Source organism: Malania oleifera, chromosome 13, assembly GCF_029873635.1.
Source record: "Malania oleifera isolate guangnan ecotype guangnan chromosome 13, ASM2987363v1, whole genome shotgun sequence".
Lineage (NCBI taxonomy): Eukaryota > Viridiplantae > Streptophyta > Magnoliopsida > Santalales > Ximeniaceae > Malania > Malania oleifera.
In genome coordinates, this window is record NC_080429.1 from 23,142,365 (window position 1) to 23,165,250 (window position 22,886).

The window sequence follows — 22,886 nt, forward strand, 5'->3', positions numbered from 1 at the left end:
GGTTGCAGGGTTTACTTGAAAATTTAGGAGTTGTTCAGAAGCACATTGTTGTGTTCTGTGATAGCCAGAGTTCTATTCATCAGGCAAAGAGCCAAGTCTTCCATGCACAAACTAAGCACATCGATATTTAGTTTCATGTTATGCGGGATATTATTGATGGAGGCAAGATACTTCTTCAGAAGATTGCTACAGTTGAAAATCCCGCAGATATGTTGACCAAGATTATGACAACAATCAAGTTCAAATATTGTTTGAACTTGATCAATATCCTGCAAATCTGAATATTTTTTGGAAGGCATCAATGATGTGGAACTCCAGAGAATGTTGGTGACTAAAAAATTTGTTGAATTTATCGTCAAGGTGGAGATTTGTTATTTTTTGTCCTACATTGGTAGAAAAGTTTCAGATTGGTAGAAAAGCTGTTTTTGAACTTTTTCTTTATTTGTCCCATATTGGTGAGAAGTATTTTTTGGACTTGAGGTTGAAGCTATATAAAGAGCTCAACTCTCCATTTGCTCTCTATTTGTAAAACACACCTCAAAGTTGTACTTTGTCAAGAAGTAGTGGATTGATCGTTGGCGCCTGATGACGTAAGTAATTCTGTACCAAATCTCGTTAAATTTTTGTCTTTTTTTTTTTTACTATTTTTTATTATTAGTTTCGGCATTATTTTAGTTTTTCATATATTCAATAGCATTAGTTGTAGTATTGGTGTTTGACACAAGTGGGGTGCCCGACACAACAACAGGGTACATTGTTAATTGCAAGTTGCTTAAATTGAGCATGGATATCTAATTCAAAAATGATGGGCGAGCTTAAGTTTGACCTTTCTTATTTTCTTGTAATTTTGAACAAAACCTACTTGAACTCAGCTCATTTGATTGATTTATATGATTACCTTTTTCCTTTTTTTATTAATTGGAAGCTCACTTTGTGCCTAGATCGACTACAAATGGAGGCTAACACATACCCCTTCCGAGCCCCTCACACAATTTGAACCTAAGATCATTTGCAACATGGAAGTCCAAAGATTGTTAATAGTGAATAATCTTATTTCGTTACTTTATTTTTTCATATTATCCGCATTTTTAGATTTTTTTCTCTCTTTGAAATTTATGTTTGCAAATTTTTTTCTCACACCTTTTTTATTTTTTATAAAACTCATATGATTAACAATAATATTGCTTCCATTCTTCTCGTTAAAAAAATTATTTTCTTACATTTTACTCTACATCTAGTTGCAAACTATTTCTTACAAATGAAGTCCAATAGGTAAGTTTTTTAATTTAATTTAGAGATCAAGTTAGTAGGGATACCCTAAGAATTACAAGTGAGATCCAAAGCTTAAGCTTATGGGTTTAAACAACTTTCTAACATCATTTATTATTATAAAGTATATAACATGGGGATATTCGTATGTAAATTATTTAGCATAAGTCAATTAAAATAATTATTAAGGCCTAGAAAAATATTAGACATATTTATGTATAGAAGTTGCTTGATTAGCATTAATCGAGACTTTAATCTAAAGCTTTGAATTTTTACAAGTAAATTTATTTCTTTCGTATTTTCTCTTTTATAGAGACTTTTCCATCATAATTTATGGCTTCTTGATTGGGCAAGTTAGCCTTAAAATTTTAATGCTCAATAAGAATAATTTATAACTAGACAAGAAAAGAGATATTTAGGGATACAAGGTTAGAAATGTCAATAGTCATTAGAAAATAAAAGGCACTGCACCCTTGTCCTAGATTGTAGATCTGCTTATGCAAAATATCTGTCACATTATATTGTTTTCCCAACATTCTATTATGATGTATTGACATGTTTTTTTTTTTTTTTTTAGGCAAAGATCATAAGTTTCTACTAGTAAATAATTACAGTTTCGCATTCTCAAACTTCAGACCAAAAGCTCCACAAGGGTTTTACATCACTTAAACATAAAGTTGTGTTGCCTTAAAATTATTAATTAATTATCTCAACAAACAATAATAATTGAATGGAAGAGTTTTTTTAGTGAACTAAAGCTAAAATGATCAACTCAACTACAATCTGGAGAAACTACAGCTAGATAATAATAATAATAATAATAATAATAATAATAATAATAATAATAATAATAATAATAATAATAGGGAATTTCAAGGAGTTCAAGAAAAATGCTAAACTAATTGCAAAAGCCAATGGATAAATTGAGAACATAGGGCTAAGCAAGAGAAAATGCCCTAACTTATTATGAATCATAATTTACATTGTTTGATATTTTTAAGAAATGTTGCATAAATAAATATAATCACATGTCTCTTCCGAGACATCCGATAAAATTGGAACGATACATAGAAGATTAGCATGGCCCCTGCGCAAGGATGACACGCACAAATGGAGAAAAGAATTGGTCCAAATAAATATAATCACATATATTATAAGCTTTATATATTAACCAAAATAAATAAATAAATAAACACATAAGTAATGATATAACTAATGAAATTTGATACTTTCTTGTTGCCATGCACAATATAGGCTCTCTGCTAATTTTTACTTTAGGATGGCGCGTGATGTGGCCAATAACTGCAAGTTATATATACACCACCACTATTTGAAGTATTTTCTCTAGCTTAGTTTTTTTTTTTTTTTTTGTTCTATTTTTTTTTTTTTCAAATATATCTGTATCAACCCAACGTATTGATGCAATGGCTAGTGCAAGACTACACGATACACAATCGAACTCACTCTATATTAGGCTAGCTTAATTTATTGAATGGTGGCATTTTTTTTTTACCGATCAAGTTAATTCATTGGTTACACAACATCATCACCAAAACACATACTCAAATTAAGGTTGTACTCAATTTTATCTGTATTTTATTTCTAAATCAATACGATGAAATATTGATTATCCTTTATTTGTGTATCTTTATAAAATGCTAAAAATTAAATTTAAAAAAAAATACATTTTTTACACAAACACTTTCTACCATGTACGATGTGTGTGTGTGTGCAACAAGTTTATAAAAATGAGTAAAAAACTAATAGTTGGTTTAGGTTACATCAATAATGAATAGTGAAATTTGACTTTGTCCCAATTAAAGAATTTTCAATTTTATTTTATTTTAAACAATATCATGCACACTAACTCACCTTGTAAGTATATGATTATACTCATGCTTAGTTTCAAAGAAGCATTAGCACACCAAGCTCGAAATCCCTTTCGTCATCCTTGTCTATCTCCTTTCTCTGCATCCTCCTCCTCCTTCTCAGTCCTCACTACTCTCCTTCTCCTTTTTTTTCTTCTTATTCCATAATTACCATTGTCCATCAAAAGTAAATCTTATTTTCATCATCTCCATTAAGTTTCATTTATACGTGATTAGCTGTACTAATCATGTATTTACATTTAAAAATTACTCATAATTTTTCATTACCCTATGATCAAAATTCCCTTATTTTACCCTAAATTTGAGTATAAGTGATGGAATTGTAATTTATCATAAAACATCCAAATCCAAACTAAAAGTCAGTCCATGTATACGAATCATAGCCACTTGAAAAATCAAAATTAAAAATTAAAAAATCACCATTGCTTTTTAGAAGAAAATTCATAAAAAGAAAAGAGGAAGAAGGACAATAAACTTTACTTCAAAGTCTTCACATATAAATATTCAAATAAAAGATAGTTTCCATAGTTTCTTGAGCACGACGCACATATCAACTCACATAATAGGTGGACGCACAGCACAAAAAAACAAAAGACAATTACAAAGACTACTAAAGGCAACATCATGTTATAGGTAATTTTCGAGTTATGACTGAAGATAATATGGGACCTCTCCACTCTATGGATTAGGCCGACTCAGTAAAAGACTCGAATACCATTGGTTTGGGGGGTAGAGGAAAAAAAAAAAGGAAGAAAAGATGAGATGGGACAAAGGCAACTTGGGGGCAGCTCATGTGTAGTTCACAGTTGATTGGTAAATGTTGCCGGGGCTCCAACCCCATGGAATCACATTGCTAGCCACCAAGGTCTTGCCGGTATACTGGGTCCTTAGCCGAAGCGAAAAGGGAGGTTTTAACGGGTAAGCAGCATTGAGCATCCATACAGCACCCCATGATTGGCGCAAAGACCTCCAGTTCGACCATGCTGAGGAGTCTTTCAACTCTACACTGATAAGATCGCCATCTCCTCCTTCAAATTCAGTCACTACGGCGAAGTAATATGGATTCGAACCGACGTCAACCCGGAAGGCTATCTTCTTCCCTCCGTAATTACATGGAACGCTGACAAAATTACAATACACAGTTCATGAGCTAGCTAGTCACCACGCATATATATGATATTGAACCCATTAACTTCACCAAAAACTAATAACATTAACTATGACTCCATACTTATGAATGAAATACAATCGTCTTCATGTTTTCCATTCAAAGGCAACTGTCATGCTTGGACTATTGCCTCTAGCTATGGTCCTATTTTATCCAGTGTTTCTTGCATACATAAAGAACCATACTACTTTTGTTAGTATTCTGCGAGAATGTTTATGAAAAAGCATAGGGTACCATCCTATTTGCTCAAGTAATAAGAGGTTCAGTGATAGCAAGTCAATCAATTCTTAGAAAATATATTCTATTACCTTCATTAATAATAGCTAAAAATATTGTTGTATGTTATTATTTCAATTTCTAGAATGGTTCAAAGATTTAAAAGATTGGAATGGAGAGATGCATATTAAATGTACCTACAATGGTGTCCAATTATTCGAAATAGAACTTTTGAAAAACTATTTAATAGATGGTATTCAAATAAAGATCCTATTTCCTTTCTGTTTGAAACCTTGGCATATATCTAAGTTACAAGCCCCTCATCGAGATCCAATAAAAAATAAAATACAAAAAAATAATTTTTATTTTTTAACAATTTGAAGAATGAGAGCTGAACTGCCCTTAAGTTCTCCCCAAAAATGACCTATTCTTTTTTTAACCTCTGTGTGTGTGTGCGCGGGCACGAGAGAGAGAGAGAGAGAGAGAGAGAGAGAGAGAGAGAGAGAGAGAGAGAGAGAGAGAGAGAGAGAGAGAGAGAGAGAGAGAGAGAGAGAGAGAGAGAGAGAGAGAGAGAGAGAGAGAGTATCATACTTATGCTTAGACTAGAAAGTTCACTAATTGTAGTTATTCATTTAATTTCCTCACCCAAAAGAAAATGTGCAGTGTTTAGTTGAGTGTGCAAAAATCATGGGATAACTTGGGTAAAGCTTATTACTGCATTTTGTGCAAAAGGAAATACTATATGGAATGGAAAAATGGAACCAATCATGACATGTTGTGAGTAGGATAGTAGGCATGTAAGGAATTTTGTCCAAACCAACCATAAAATTATGACAAGATAGGACTCAATAAAAATTTTACATTTTAAATCTTATTTTATTTTCCAATAGAAGTATGGGATGAAAATGGAAAAATAAACTCTATATTACATGAATCCTACAATTCTAGTGCACATGGTGTAATATATTTTTCAAGGGAATAAGACAAAAAGAATGTAGAGAAATTTAGGGTTTAGGGTTTAGGGTTTAGGTTCAAAATTGTTCACAAAATATACTATATATTTTATAGAAATTTGAGCTAATATAATAAGTTATAACATACCGCATATATTGAATATCCAAAACACCCTTGGCACGAAGCCTTTCTGCATTATTAGGATATGCTAGGCGGCCAAATGCAGTTCCACTGAGATCAAAATGTGCAGAGTCGCTTGCGCAAGGACCTCCAGGACAAGAATCTATGATAACTACCCTCACTGGTCTGCCAGAGCAAGATGGATCGCTTGTACATTTTACCTAGCAAGGGAAAATTTTGTATCACATAAAATTTATGCACTAGCATTCTATATCTTAATGAATTAATTTCCTTGTGAATTCAATAATAATCATGGAATAATGCGAAAATGAAAAATTGATGTGCATTTGTATGCATAAAGAGAGAGATGAGCTTCTCCTTGCATATAAGTCAGTAAAAAAGGTAATGTAGCTTGCAGTATCATAGAATTTTATCCTTGTTAATGAATGATAAATAATGAATAATTTGATAATGCAAAGCTAACATTGGTACTTTTAGATGTTCTTGCATATTTTTTGCTCTAATTTTTATTTTGGAAGAGAGAGAGAGAGAGAGAGAGAGATATTTTTTATCTTATTTACAAAGTTTATCTTTGAAAAAATATTGAAAAACTTGTTAGTGGAATTATGATGGAAACAAAGTGTGATGTCAAAAGAATTCTATCTCTCATTTTTTTTTTTTTTAAATGTTACTGTAAATGCTTTGTATATTGAAACTAAAAAGAAAAAAAAAAAGGGAAAAAAAAAAAAGGTGATCTTCAGAATAGGAAGCACACATTTGGCTTGATTAGGCAATAAGAGATTTTTAGTGACAAAACTTAAGTTCAACTGGGCACTAGGGCAAGTGGCCCCATTAGATTTTTAGAAAAGGGGGAAAGAGTGTAGCTTAAAGAGTTGCCCTAGTGTTGATTGTATTATGCTTCCATATATATATATATACAACAAGAACTAAAAAAATGATTTTTTATAATAAAAGATTTAATCTCATATTCATGGTAAGTTAAAGGTAGTTCCTGTATATAAAAGATAAGATAAGGGAGGGACGACTCAAATTGTTTGGGTACTTGCAACGTAAGGCAAATAGTGCACTAGTAAGGAAGAGTAAGTTAGTTACTGTGAGGGGCAATAGAAAGGGTAAGGGTAGACCTAAAATAACTTGGATTGAAATAGTAAGAATTTAATAATCCTGAATTTGTTTAAATAAATTGTCCATGATAGCATAAATTGATGACAAATGATTCATATAGTCGGCCCCACCTAGTGGGACCTAAGGTTTGATTTTGTTGTTGGAATCACATTACAAAAGTCAAAACACTTTAAGAGAATAATGCTCAATATCCTTATTTTTACTTGTAAATTTTTATGTAATATTATATATCTTTGTATATGTGCATTTTGCCCCTAGCGAAAAAAACTTTGCAAGTTTGATACTAGAGAATTCAAAAGGTGAAATAGTGTGATAAAATTTTAAGGGGAAAAGGCACTCATCTCCTCTGAATTTTGACAAAAAAGACAGAGACCTTCTCTAACATTTCAAAGATGCCACAAACTTCTTTGAGGTTTTTGAAACACCACAAACTTCTCCTAAGATTTTAGAAATGTCACAAACTTCTCCTAAGGTTTGCCAAAAAGATACACACCTTCCTTAGAAAAAACTTATCTTTTGTAAAATATAAGGAAAGATTTGTAACTTTGTGAAAAACTTTAGAGGAGGTCCCTAAAATTCTTGAAACCTCATGTGAGGTTCTTGAAAATTTTTAAATCTCAAGGGAGGTCATTGTCTTTTTACCTAACCTTAGGGGAGGTTAGTATTTTTTGTCCAAATTTTAATTAATGACAAATCATTGGAACTAACAATTCAATTAAACTGATCATGAATAAACAAAATTATAATCTAATTAAGTCAACCCATTAATGTCAATAACCCCATCCAAAAAGGGAGAAAGGCTTGTAAGGGGTGGCTGCTACATGTAGAATTTGAACCTCATAAATCAAAAGATGTTATATTAATATTTAGGCCTATAAAAAAATATTATGAGACCCACGTCGTGGGACGAACATTTAACCAACCTCTCACTTGAATGGGTTTAAGTAGACATCTTGTAATTGATGGGTTCCAAATTTTATGGGAAGGAATTTTTATTTTATCCTGACAAGTCTTTCTTCTCAAAAGAAAACAACTTTATACAATATTCTTAAATTGAAAGGAGTAGTTACACACAATGATAATTATTGGACGAATGATACCAATCAGAACAATGGCATAGTAGGAGTGCAGTATCTAATATTTCTCTATTCAAAGGGTTTTTGATTATTTTTTTTAAACCTCCACACGCTTCAATTTTATTTTATTTTTTTAATGTGTATGAAACCTCAGTCATTAATGCTAAGTAGTACTATTCCAAGAAAAGATGTAAAGAATTGATAAGAACCAATTAATTAGTTAGTTTATGTCATTCATCTTTCTTTTTTTTCCAACCAACTTTATTATTGGTGGTAAATTTGCATCTAGTGTCTCATTGTGGAGTCTATATCATGGATAGTCATGTCTTACTACTCATCATAAGCCCAATGTGGCAAAAAGAAAGAGTAGATTACATGGCCCACATGCCTCTCAATTTCCTCCTCTCTCTCTCTTTACATCATGTCGGCCATGATGGCAAGCATTTTCCCTAAAATCATGGACTATACTTGGCCTCATAAATTTCTTGTGAGCTTGATAAAATCCTCCAAGTGCGTGAAATATGCAATGATATGCAATGTACCTAATATTTTATATAAGTTGATTTGTAAGTCAAATGTGTGATTGAAAGTTTCAACTTGGGCTCTACCTGATAGCAAGCTCCACATGCCGTGCCTGATTTGAAGAGAGATGGGCCTGCTGCCGAAACTACTGAAGAGTAAGGAGGTTGTGACACTGCACTACCAAATCCACAAGCTCCTCCTACAAGAATATATTGTCATTAGTCATAAATACATACTAGTAAAGTTTATCTCTCTCTCTCTCTCTCTCTGTCTCACCATCTGTTCCAGCGCCATTGGGAGCACCAAACCAAGTTGCTTTAGCTGGCAGCCAATAGGATCCATACCTAGTTCTTGATAACATCGAGCGGTTATGGTTGATGCAAAAACAAAACTTAAAGAAGCAAAAGACAACCAGTAGGTAACAAAAAAAGAAGGGTTGAATAGATAGTCGAAGAGTAGTCATGGTTATAAACCTTGTGTAATATAAATGGCTTCTTCGATTATGGTCTTCAATGTTGCCATCTTACTACTATATATAAAGAGAGAAAAATATTTAAGTATGTGCTCCTAGTTACCATCATTCCACCTTTAGTAATTGCAATGTTGTAGCCTAACTTTTAGGACTAAAGATTGTACACCCAACTAACCAAAAAATATGTTGACAAATAAAATTTAAAAAAAAAAAAAAAGGTAGACAGTAAACACAATGTCAAGAGTAACGCATTATATTGTGTATCCTAACAAGGTAGGTAGTATGTCTAGCACACTTTATAAAACTTACTCACATTTTTGCGCGTGCAAAATTTTCCATTATATATTTTTTAGAATAAAATGATTACGTCTTATACAAATATAATATTTCATTTCATTTTTTCAATTATAGGGGACAAGCATAAATTAGTTGTTTACTCTAAATATTATTATGCTATTACTCATTGAATGCAATTAGTGGACCAAAGGAGACACATATACACAAGGACCGACAAATAGAACAAAAGTGTATCCCTATAGCTAATAATCACCTAATATAGAAGGGAGATATATTAGGAAAATTAAGGTGCAAGAAAGACATCCTTCCCTTTCCTTTGCTATATTCATTCTATAAGGAGTCCATGTAGCAACAACGCTAGCTCATTTTAGTTAGTATGTCCTTAAAAAACTATGCATATTAATATCTAATCTATATTACAAACTAAGGGTGGTTCACTCAAATGCAACAACATGTATCATTGACTTTGATAAAGAGTATGAATGAGTATAAACATATAGTGTTTTAGCCTAGTCAGTTGATGCATCCATGATTACCTTTGGTTATAAAGCATAATAACACTCGTGAGTTTTTTTCCCCTGCTCCCTCCCCCCACCCCTTTTTTATTTTTGCTAACTCTATCTTATTTTTGGGAGTTCGAATTTAGGTCTTTAGAATTGAATTTGTGTGGACTTGGACAAAACAAAGTATAAAAGTATATTGAATTTTTTTCTAAATTTATATAAATCTAAATATAAAGTTTGAAATCTATACACTCAAATAGAATCTATGGTGAATTTTGAAACCAAGACTTACAGCATTGTTTTGTTCTTAATTCCCTTCTACCTTAATTTAAATCCTTTCATGCATGATTCTCTCCTTTATCTTCCTCGAAATGTTTAAGCTGCTCCATTTTGATGTAATTCTTGCATGGTTCCAAACACACATTCATTAATATACATTATTCTGCCATTTTTAAACAAGGCATTAAGTTGTAGTTAGAAGTATAACCTACTAATCTGTAGTACCAATGAAAAGAACTTTATGATGATGATCTTCATTCTTTAAGTTTGTCCCACTATATTTCAAAATTATCTTTTAACATTAACTTGCTTCAAAACTTATAGAACTAAATGGAAAGTTAAAAAGAAATTGAAAATATTTTTTTAGTAAAGTAACTCAACATGTATATTTACTTCATGCCAAGATAAAGTCATATAAACATAAAAAACGGTTAACTACCCACTTTCTTCAACCTTTTCTGTTATTTCTTTTTTGTTTCCTCTCTCATTTTTATTATTTTATTATTTTTTATTTTTTATTTTTTGTGTAACTACCCACCAAATTTGCAATGAATAACTATGTACCGACCTTTTCATTTGCATATGAGCAATGCCTATATCAAGTGTTTATCTGGGAATTTTAATCAGAACTCGTTACCCCCGCAACATAAAGAACAACTATACTTGCTTCTCGTGTACTACACGAAATCATTTGTAATGTATACATCATTATCAATCTTTTCCTCACTTTACTTTTCCATAAGACTCACTCGTATTCTCTTTGTTGAGAATTCCACTTGTGAGTTTGTCTCATATTAGAAAAAGTGAGTAAATGATGGATACTTATATACATGGTTAGACCCAAAATGCAATAGGTTTAAACTTTTGGGTCAAGTTGGTGCTCACTCATTTGTATTAAGCACACCTATGGACTCCTCCAGTTTAACAAGTAGTATCAGAGTGTTCATAACTCTGAGTGTGGGAGTGTTTGACTGAGGCTAAGAGATATCATCTAAGCTGCCAAGATTGATCCAAATAGGTTCAAGATGTGGGAGGTAGAATTGGTTTGAAAGCCCACTTGGAATACAATCCGAGACACGTAAGATGCAGCGGTAAAGCCCACTTGAGCAAACTGTTGGAGAATTAGTCTCATGAGGGAGAAGATGACTTCCGTTCAAGGAGGGAACAGTTGGAACTCACAAGTGAGGAGGAGATTGCTAAGAATTCCACTTGTGATTTTGTCCCACATTGGAAAAAGTGAGTAAATGATAAGTACTTATATACATGGTTGGGCCCAAGATGCAATAGACTTAAACTTTTTGGTCAAGTTGGTGCTTACCCATGTGTATCAAGTACACCTATGAACTCCTCTAATTATAACACTCTCTACTTTTTTTTTTTTTTTTGGGTAGAAGGGAGGGAGGGGAGAAAGTATGTTAGGAGGTCCATTGGACATAAGCTACATAATAGGGGTAGCCCATCTCACATCCCAAGATCCTTTTCATTCCTTCAAAAGTTAAAAACTAGAGGCTTCTAATATAAACTACCTTGTGATACGTCCCCATAGGTTTTTATTTTTCTTTTTCATTATTGTTTTAGGGGAAAAGACAATAAAATGGAAAGATGAAAGTAGAAAAGTGAAAAAAGAAAAGAAAAAAAGAGTGCAATTTAATTTGTTCGATCTTAGTTGCAAAAAAAAAAAAAAAAAACATTCTTTCTTGTTTCCATTCAGTATTGTTCTTCCTCTCCAACTAATTGCACTAGTGAAAACAATAAGTCTCCTTTCCTTCTTTGTACGTTTCTATTTTCCACCGAATATAACAATAAAGAAAGTTTGCTCTATTTTTTACATACTTTTTTTCCTCTCATTCAAAAAAATAGATACCATGTAAAAACCTATATGTTCGAGTCTAAGATTTCAACCCCTAATATATAGTATATATTTCCTTGATTCCTTCCATTGATGGTGTTATTAATGATTAAATCCTAGAGATTCTTTATGTTCTTTCACACTCCATTTTCGGAGAGACAATCGAATGGAAAGAAACTATTGTTGAATCTTATATCATCAACTTCTTTCCTTCCTTTACCTCATTTTAAAAATTTATCAATGAAAATAAATCATAAATTGAATAACACACCTACCTTGTTATCTATGCCACACCCTCATCCATGTTTTTCTAGTGTACAAATACAAGCATGACTTTTTTTAAAAAAAAAAAAAGTTTCAATATATACACAAAAAAATTTCTTAAGAAATTAATTTTTTTTTCAAATTAATTTTAATACAAGTTTTTTTTTTTTTTAAAAAACAATGGATTACCTTTTACGTACACATGTTAATGAACTCTTAAAAGTTGACAAAATACATAGACTAAGATTCGTTAATTTTTAAAAGCACAAGCAAACTCAAATAAAGAAATAAAGTTAGAACAAATTATCCGTCAAACTAATACAAATGTATTCTAAAAAACCTACCAAGCACAACTTTATCAATAAGGTTCTAATCCTAAAGCACAATTGATGACAAAAATTAGAAATTTCGGTGTAACTACTGGGTACGTGGGACTAAACGTGATGAGATATTTACGGATAAACTTATGACAATAGCAATTTATCTCCTCATTAAGTCGTATACCATAAAACACGACTAGAATAGTTGATATGATAATAAAAAAAACTTCTTTTTTTTACTTTTTTTTTACCGGAATTCAAGCTTCCGTAATTCAACAAAAAAGGATAATTAGAACTTATGACGAGCAATTTTATTTTTGCATCAAGTTGTGTACCATAAAGAAAGAACAAAATGTCACCATAAATCATTTACACAACAATAAAATCACTTTCTTTTTTGTGTTTTTTTGCCTAGATTCAAGCCAATAATCCATATCTCTTAAAAATAAAATAAATAAATAAATAAATAAAAAGGCAAAAAAGTCAGCTTCCCCAATTTTGTTTTGCTTATTTGAAATTACAGCTTAAAGCGTGAAAGGTGCACAAAAGTAGGAGGATTCAATTTTATTATTATTTTTTTTCTATCTTCCTTTGACAAATTATTACTTTTTCTGTGCAACTGCACATTAGCAAGAACAACGTTGCCCCTATTTATTTCAATAAAATATTTCATTCTTGATTATTTATTCACTCTTCTTATTTTTCTTATGCATATTATATATTTTATGGTGTATTTCTTTTGTATCCCATATGTGCTATCAAGGCTTGCTGATTAAGATGGCAATGAATCAGTATACAATTTGATATTTTATAAGAAAACAAATTTTGAGCTTTGAGCAATATAGATGTGAGTATTCTTTATTCTTTAAATTCTAAAATAATTTGGATGTTGTAGATCAAGGTTATAAATTTTGGGATTAGAGAAGCCAATGGGTGGGCTTGATACACATGGGTGAATACCGACTTAACCCAAAAGTTTAAGTCTATTAGGTCTTGAGCCCAATCATGTATATAAGCATTCATCATCCACTCCAATTTTTCAATGAGGGACAAACTAAGTCCAATTCCCCAATAGTTACTCAAGTGGGTCTTACTACTGGTGTCTTATGTGCGTCAAATTGCATTCCACGTACCTCTGAACGTATCTTACCTCTCACGTTTTGACCCTATTTGAATCCATTCCCAGCCTAGATGATCCTTATTGGCCTCAACTACACACTTTGTCCTCCAACTGTTAGCATGTTAGGAGAATTAGTTTCACGTCTCAACTTTTTACAATGTTCCTCGCCCAAACTTATGAACTGCCAGCTCTGATACCACTTGTTAGGATCGGAATAGTCCATAGGTGGGCTTGATACATATGCGTGAACATCAACTTGACCCAAAAGCTTAAGCCTATTGAGTCTTGGGTCCAACCATGTATATAAGCATTCATTATCCACTCTAATTTTTCAATGTAGGACAAACTCACAAGTGGAATTCTCAACAATGTGATTGGTGGTCTTGGGCATTCTTAACCCCAAAAGCTAGCTCATGGGGTGAGACTTTCCCTCACACTTAATAACTGACTACGCCCCTTCCACAACTGATGTCGGATAACCCAACAATCTCCCCCTCACACATCGGGGTCTCTCTCGGCAAGGCAACTATCGAGGTCTCTCCCGACACAGCACACTAGGGAGAATGTTGGTGAACCAGGCTCTGATACTAGTGTTGGGTGGCCTAGAGCATTCTCAACCTAAAAAACTAACTCATGGGGTGAGGTTTTCCCTCACACTTAATAACTGGCCATCAACCCCTTCTGAAACTAATGTGGGATAACCCAACAATAAAGAATTATAAGATGAATCAAATTAGATACCAAATTAGAAAATGACATTGATTGTTACTTAACAAAAAAAATATAAAGGTGCTACACTATATTTTTCAAGAAGTTATTTTGATAACACCAAAAAAAATAAATGACAAAGGAAACATGGAATGCATCATTGAAGTTGTACTAGGGTTTTGAAAGAACTAAAAATTATTAGCAACACACTCCCCTCAATCAATTTCAATCATGAAAACATCAATTCCATCCATGAAAACTGTAACGACCTATTTATTCAATCATATAATAAAACATATTTAATAATAAGGTCAACTCGAACTCGTGGCTAACGGAGACACATCTGACATTCACAGCGGAAACCTAAGCAACAGTAAATATAAATCATCATTCTGATAAACACAAAATATATAAAACCAGAGTTAACTATAAACCAAAACGCTGTGTTTATATACATCTCCAAAAATTAACACAAAAATATCTCTAGGATCCCACATCCAAAAACTTCTTATCCTAGTTCAAACTTACCATCCTAGCGGAGTAACTTAACAGACTCAACGGCGGCCTCAATCCGTCGGCCTTTCTGGGTTTCCTGAAAATTATTTAAATTTGGGGGTAAGACACTTCTCAGTAAGGGAAAATAAATTAAATACAGTTATGTGACAACAAGAATATTTAATGCAGTTATACATTTACAGTATATTTCATTTACCTAAAAACATTCATCATAACATACCTAAATAACCATAACTTTCATAATTTCTATTGTAGTGACCCAAAGAAAAATGAGTATTTTAATGATAAAGAGGGAAAGAAAATAGATACAGAAACAGAAGGAGGCCGTAGACTTTGTCGACGAACGCGAAGCGTTCGTCGACGACATTGCAATTTAGAGAATAAAATAATTTAATTTAATTTTAAGAAATTTGCCAGGCTTCGTCGACGAAGGTCTTCAGAATTTTGTCGATGAACACAGGGCTTCGTCGATGAGAAAATACCAAGAGACGATTCAGGCTGTTCTGAATTTCGTCTACGAACATAGGGTCTCGTCGACGAATTTTGTGAAGGGCTCGTCGACGAGGTGACATGTCTCGTCGACGAACCTGGCCCTATAAATAGCTAAAAATCGGGATATTTCTCATTTTCACCGCACCTCTCTCTCTCCTCTCTCTCTCCTACGACTCTCTCTCCCTTCTCTCTTCATTTTCGGCCCCACCAGTCACCGGATCGACGATCCAAAGCTACCACGACGCTCCTAGCGAAGTTCTCCACGCATCTACCAGAGCGGATCGTCGGGAAATCGGAGTTGGAAATCATCTCAAATTCAAGGTAAGGTCTTTTATCCAGTTTTTGACTTCCTGCCAGTTATAGGAAATGATATAGGCGGAAAAATACTGATGTTATGTTCTAGCATATGTTGGTTTCAGGGTGTTTTGTAGAAGACCCTGTGGGTGTTAGGCTTGTATTCCCTAGGGGCTTTTCAAAGTTAAGGTAAGGGAAATATGCTATGTTAGGAAATTTCTAAATATTATACAGTTTATTTATTTACGAAAATTATGTATTTTAGTACGGTGTGGCTTGTGATTATGTATATGGAACGGGGATAGGTTTTATGAATTTAGTTTCCTGATTTTATGAATTTCAGTATTATGGTTATACGAACTTCGGTATCATGATTTTATGGATTTCAGTACCATGATTTTACGATATTTCAGTACCATGATTTTATGAATCTCAGCACCATGATTATACGAATTCCAGTATTACGAATATGCAGTTCTATGTTATGATTATTCAGATTTCAGTACGTTATGTAGCATTATGGTTATTTTAGTACTTCAGAATCATGGTAAATCAGTTAGTTATGTATAGAAATATATTATATGATATCAGACCCTATTGAACTTGCAGCTATAAAGTACGGTACCGTTGGTACAGATACTATGTTACTTTACGAGTGCAACCACCTATTTAGATATACATAGTAAAGTCGACCACCTAGGCCCTTGAATAGGTTAGGCTCCCCATCCAGATATGGGTTGAGGTGTGCAGGTCGACTGACAGAGTTCAGTGATTTATTCCTGGTTGGCCAGTCAGGGTAAATCCAGCCTACGGGCCGCACAACCTCGTCATAAGGGGCATGTCATGACACAGATAGCCACAGGGAACGATTTCAGTTACTATTACATACATATGGATTTACAGATTCAGGGACCTTACTTATGTACACTAGAAGTATCATGAATTATAACTTACAATACTGTTATGTTAAGCAACATGGAAAGGGGATGTATTTTCTTATTTACACTGTACTTAACATATCTAGTTATACATATTTATATGAAATCAGATTTAGCATAATATTGTTAGCTCATTTGCCACACACTAGTAATAGCATATTTCTTCTTACTGAGCGTTGGCTCATCTTAGTGTTGAAACATTTTTCAGGTGATCCAGGTAGGCGAGTAGACCAGGCTTGCAAATAGAAGGGCTTCAGTGGTGCCCTGGCAGAGAGTGAGTATCATTTTTGGGAGCATTTTTTTATGACCCTCACCATTTGAGGTTATTTTGGGAACAATGATATATGTATATATTTTGGGGAAATCATTTCTGAACTCTGGTATTGTATGTAATAATTTATGGTTATGTTACATGATTTCCGCTTCTTGCTGCTTAGGTTTTGGTTGGGTTTACCCCCAGCATGGTATCAGAGCATGTAGAATATTAGAGAAAAGAGAAAAAAAAATCAATTTAATAAGCAGGTCGTTACATCTATAGTTTGTACTGATCATGAAATGTCTGATATAACTAATAATACTGAAAATTTATCCAAGATGTATAGCTAGCTGATGTCATGTATTACCCCTCATGACAGGTTGTGCAGCCCGAAGGCAGGACCCAACAGTGGCTGGCCAACCACTCCCGAGTCAAAAATGTCTGTAAGTACGATGAGTCCGCCACACCCTGGTCCGGACTTCTAGGTGGACGTCTACAACTCTACACTCAAAGTCACATCGACTATCCATCTCCCACCCCCTTATGGGGCGGTTAGCACAAGTCTGAACATAATACCTGATATGTATAGCTACAGTACCGTGCTCGTGAAACTGAACTGAACTAACATCCGGGTTCTGATAACATATAATACATGATAATATGTAGTTTAACGTAAATAGATTGATAGCATGTTCTATAATAACATAAAAATATACGGCCTTGCATCGTTTACTTTCATGTCTATGGTCTTACGCCAAAATCATACATACAGCCTTGCGCCGAAATCATATATCACACACGGCCTTACTTCATAAATATCATTCTGAATAAATAATTCATTTATCACGTATTTTAAAACTATAATGAACTGCATTATCTCATAATCTGTAAAAACATGTTTTATTCGTAAAATTTCCATAACATAATACTTTTCAGGTAAAATAATATTCATGCCACACAATGCTGAATAAACTGTACATTCCATTCTAAAAATCATATTTCCTGGCATATCATACTAAACTATATACATTTCAACATAATAGCAGTATTTTCCCAAACATACATTATTACCAATCTCTTTATATATATTATACATGCTTCCTGAACATAAATTTGCTGATAAATAATAATAGTATAGTTTGCATAGAAAATAACTGCTTTAGTTTATTCCCTTACCTGAAACTGAAAAGAAACCCCCTAAAACGCGCTTGTTGTGCACCCGCAGGGTTCCCCGTTCAATACCCTGAAAACGACAACTTTCAAAACTAAATTTCAGTATTTTTTCGTGAATAACATTTCCTATAACTACGGTAAGACAAAATTTGGCATAAAAAGTCTTACCTTAAATCAGGGATGAATTTTAACTCTATTCCACCAATGATCTGCTCTGGCAGACTTAGAGAGAACTTCCCTAGGAACGACGGAGCCGAAATCGAAGAGAGAGGAGAGAGAAACTGTAGGGAGGAAAGAGAGAAATATTTCTACCGATTTTTCTGCGTAAAATCCGAGGTTTGGGCTATTTATACTAGGGGTTTCATCGACGAGCCACGTCACCTCGTTGACGAGGTCAAGAGGCAATTTGTCGACGAACTCTCCCCTTCGTCAACGAAATTCAGAGTTGCCTAAAACCCCCTCTCAGTATCTTCTCATTGACGAAGTTTGCTGCCTCCTTCTGTTACTGTTTCCCATTTTTCCTTTTCTTTATTATTTAAATACCATTATTCTTCGGATCATTACAAAAACATATCAACAAATCATAAAGAAATCAATTCCACCCATAAAGACACTATTGACTTTACGAGTCCAATCCTGTTTTGAGAATAACAAATCACTTGGTATTTGATATGTACATTGAGTTTGTAAACATGAACTATATTAAGTATGCACGGAAGGATAACGGGTCATGAAAGCCACAAAGTAAAGCTAACATGTCTTGGCAAGATCCATGAAACTCAAAGAGTACGAGAATCAAGATGCAAGTGGCAAAGTTCAAGAACATCTTGCGAATGGGTACTTAGAACTCATGTACTTACATTTTCATATGATTTAATTTGAGGCTCAACAAAACTTAGAATGATTTTAGGATTCATGTATTTCATGTATATCATTAGGGGACTTTCATGGACTTAGAAATACTTTTATAATCATGGAAACTATGTTTTATAAAATATCCAAGAAAAAAAGCAAAGCAGATTTTTAAAGTAGAAAAGGAAAATTGAGAAAAAGGGGACTACAGTAGCCTGAACTCACCCTCAGTAGCCTGAAGATTAAGTTCGGTAGCCTGAAGAATTAATGGGAAACACCGCAAGTTGGCCAAGGCACTTCGGTCGCCTGACCTTGGTACCTCAGGCGCCTGACCTGGCTTCAGGAGCCTGAACTCCTCTCTTTAGGCGCCTGACCCTGTATTCCAAGCTAATTTTTTAAAGGGTCAAGGAACTTCGGTCGCCTGGGCATTCACCCTCAGGCGCCTGAACCTATAGGAAACTTAAAATTTCGATTTTTATTAAACGAACTCGCGAACTATCTTTTTGATCCAACGGTTGAGATCAATCCTAAGGGTAAGACACTATATATACTGAATATCTAAACCCTAGAACGAAGCGAAGACACACAAGAAAGAGAAGAACACATCTTGTTGAAATAATATTGGAAAACTTGCTCCTATTGTTATACAATTGCCTACACTTCAATTTCTAATCATCAAACTTGGGCACATCAACTCAGAATCTTGAAGGGATCTTGTTTACTCATCTGAATTTTCATTCTAGTATTGAGGTTTGATCATTCAAGTTATTATTTTCTAGAACTTCTCATCTCATTACTTGTTATTGAACATCATTAGAAAAGTTTGATCTTGAGTGTACACATACATATAAAATTTTTTTTTGAAAAGATCATTACTTGAGAAAGTTGTTTAGCTTTTGGTTGATTGGTTTTGATTCAAGAGTATATATATATATATATAGTGTTCATAGAGCTTATTATTGAAAAATCTATTTTTGATTAAGTATTAAAAGGTTGATCTTGGATGTGCATATACATATACATATACATATTTATTTTTTAAACAAGATCATTACTTGATTAAGGTTGTGTGATTGATTGAATGGTTTGATTCAAGCATGTCTTAAGTTAAAAGATTCATATTTTAGATATATTAAAACACTTGAATATATATCTTTGGTATTCATAAATATTTATCTTATTGACGGATATTTTGTTTGGAAAACCTTATACTCAATATTTTGATCTTTAAATTACATATCGTATATATTTACATATTACAAAGATCGGGTTGTGATTAAATATATAAAAGCTTTTTGATATAGATTGATAAAACATTCAAGATAAAACTTTTAACAAGTTCACATTAGACATATTTGTGCATCTTTACGAAGTGAACTAGAACCCTAATATACTCCAAAGCATTTCAAATATTTCTTTACTTGGGAGTTTTTGATAAAGAAGGTTTTGTGTGTTGAAGCATATCATACATAAAACGATTGTATCGTTTTTCATACATTCTAAGCTTCAAGTTTATATCATATGTTAATGTATTAGGAATTTGAATTGTACTCGCAAGCTTTTTGTTGGAAGCAATTTTTGAGTGTTTTAGATTTTTATTGTATACACGGTTCGGTGTGTGAACCGGGATTTGAGAAGAGAGTTGTATCTCTTGTAAGCAGTAGGTGAGGAGGAAGTTGTACCTCTTGTAAGCAGCGGATTGTAAGGGAAGCTCTGTCCCAATTTAAGGAGCAGGGATTTAGTGAAATCCTTGAGTGGTTGCTCAAGGCAAGGACGTAGGCCAAGTCGACTGAACCTCGTAAAAACCGTGTTTGTCTTCTTTCTTCCCTTTACTCTTTTCTTTCAGCACTGCATTTAAATTGTTTATATTGCATGTATAGGTTGGATAGCCTTGCACATAAGTAATTGAGTAACAAGATTTCATTGGTAAATATATAAGAAGAGTTTTAGTGGTAAATAAGTGGCAAAGAATTGTTAAATACCCAATTCACCCCCCCCCCCTCTTGGGATTACACTTAATTCAACAGAAACTTTAGCAAATCTCTCACCAATTAAAGAAGAATTCAAACCGTTGTTGCACACTTATTGAAGATCTGATTCCAATCTTCAAGGAGCCTCAAAGAGCCGAAGTTTTGAAATTCAAAATACCACAACTATATCCTTCATCCCCTACAAATACTACCCATTGTATAGCCTAAGTGTTAACGTTGCCACATTTTGAAATAAAATTATTTCTTTTCTTCCAAATTTATTGTGTTTCTAATTTTCTTTATGGTATCAGAGCTTGTGTGAACACTAGGCGAAAAAAAAAAATTACAATTCCTGCGACGTTCAACTTTCTTGCTTATCTTATGCCCCATTTCTTTTGTATCCTTCTTTGTTGTTTATGGTGTGGCTCTTATACTTCATGGGTTTATAAACAAAGGGAGGGAAAACATATGGATGTGTTCTTGGTGCATGGCAGCAGCAAAGACTCATCGATGAGTGGTCTTCTCCGTCTCGTCGATGAGTGTCGTGTGCTTGTTGATGAGTGCTTCTGGGCTGCAAGAAAATATTTGAATTTTGAATGTAAACGGTGTAATGGTTGTGGATTCAGAGGGAAGTCTCCAAGGGCTTGTTATGTAAGGACCCGAACCCAAGTGGGTTCCTACATATAAATTTTTTAGCGGATGCAAATAAATCTAAATTATTTTTATTATCGGAGTACTAATTAGCTTTATTACAAATATATGTCTCAATTATTAAAATACAAAATTCTAAAATTCTAAAATATACAAACATATTCTAAATTATATTATGTTAAATTTTTATTCTACTCTACTCTTTCTACTCCCGCTCATTCACTTGCTACTCCAGATTTTTAGTACGCTCTTCAAAATGATCTGAAATGTAAAATAATGATTGGAGTGAGACGACGCTCAGTAAGTAAATAAGATTATTATTAGTGTGTGGCCAAAATGAGCTTTCATAATTTCGTAAAATAATATTTAATACTATAACTTCAAAAATGCTTTTACAATAAATGTAAATTTAAAAATTTTTGCATAAAAACTTTTGTCATCAGCTAAAAAAGTAAAATTTTATAATTATATACTATAACTGTTAAACTGAACTTTTTAACTTTTAAAATTATAACTATAATATTCAATCATATATATATATATAGATATATACTTTTCTGTATTAAATCATTAATTAGGCACAACAATGCCCCTATTCACATAAACATATATTTTTCCTTCAATTCATCAATAACTCTGTATACGTAATTAAATATGTATATACACGTACTATAAAAACCACCCTTAGGCCTATTAATCGTAAGTCATGTTTACCCCCATGACTGGGTTGTGCAGTCCGAAGACTGGACTTAACTGGCTGACTGGCTTTAAATCAACGTACATCATTATTAAGTGAGACTTTCCCTATTAAACCTAGTCTAACCCAGGTATGCACTCAAGAGAAATCCACTACCATATAAAATCACTCTGCAAACAGCATAGGTGCACTCTAATCCGTTTAAACTTTAAGCTGTGGTACCGAACATTCGTAATTTTCTGTATTGTCTGAGCCATAAAGGGTTTTAAAAAATATGATTATTATAAAATTTGTACAATTAAAATAATATCATGAAAATCTCATTTTTACTCATATTTTCGTGAAATACACAACATAAAAAAGTTCAACTCATGTAATCTTTACTCATATTTTCGTGAAATATGTAACGTATAAATAAACTTATGCCACACAATTTTCGTGTTAAAAATATTTTCTTAAATAGAAATTAATCATGTAAAATACCTGCAATATTAAAATACACAAAATCCGTAAATTGTTGAATAAAAATTAATTATTATAAATTGAACGCAATGTTAAAAGATTGAACATAATTAGGTGTTAAATTAAAAATATAATCTTGAATGCATGATTTTAAACACCTAATTACACAACTTAGACGCATAATCACTGGCCTCTGATCCTCGGCCCTCACTTGCTGACATGTCAAACACTGCTCTACAAAACGGATGATCTCTCTTTTCATATTATTTCATCAGAATGATTCTCGCAGATCCTTGTACATTTTTGTGCTCCCTAGATGCACTATAAGGAGAGAGCGATGTGCCTTATCTAGAATGACTCGATTAATCTCAGCGTCATTCGGTACACATATCCAGGTGAAGAACCTAAACACC

The 22,886-nt window shown here is 33.1% G+C and overlaps 1 protein-coding gene and 1 non-coding gene across 2 annotated transcripts; one reads left to right on the forward strand and one right to left on the reverse strand.

Moving 5' to 3' along the window:
* Nucleotides 1–2,299: 2,299 nt before the first annotated feature.
* Nucleotides 2,300–2,407, forward strand: LOC131147071 (U6 spliceosomal RNA). Its single transcript, XR_009134598.1, has one exon. It is a non-coding gene; the product is annotated as a U6 spliceosomal RNA (small nuclear RNA).
* A 1,540-nt stretch (nt 2,408–3,947) lies between these two features.
* LOC131145744 (expansin-B15-like) lies at nt 3,948–8,721 on the reverse strand. Its single transcript, XM_058094933.1, has 4 exons — nt 8,637–8,721; nt 8,447–8,559; nt 5,644–5,837; nt 3,948–4,278 (listed from the first exon to the last, which is right to left on the reverse strand). The coding sequence occupies exons 1-4, from the start codon at nt 8,719–8,721 to the stop codon at nt 3,948–3,950; spliced, it is 723 nt and encodes a 240-aa protein (XP_057950916.1).
* Between the last annotated feature and the right edge of the window lie 14,165 nt (nt 8,722–22,886).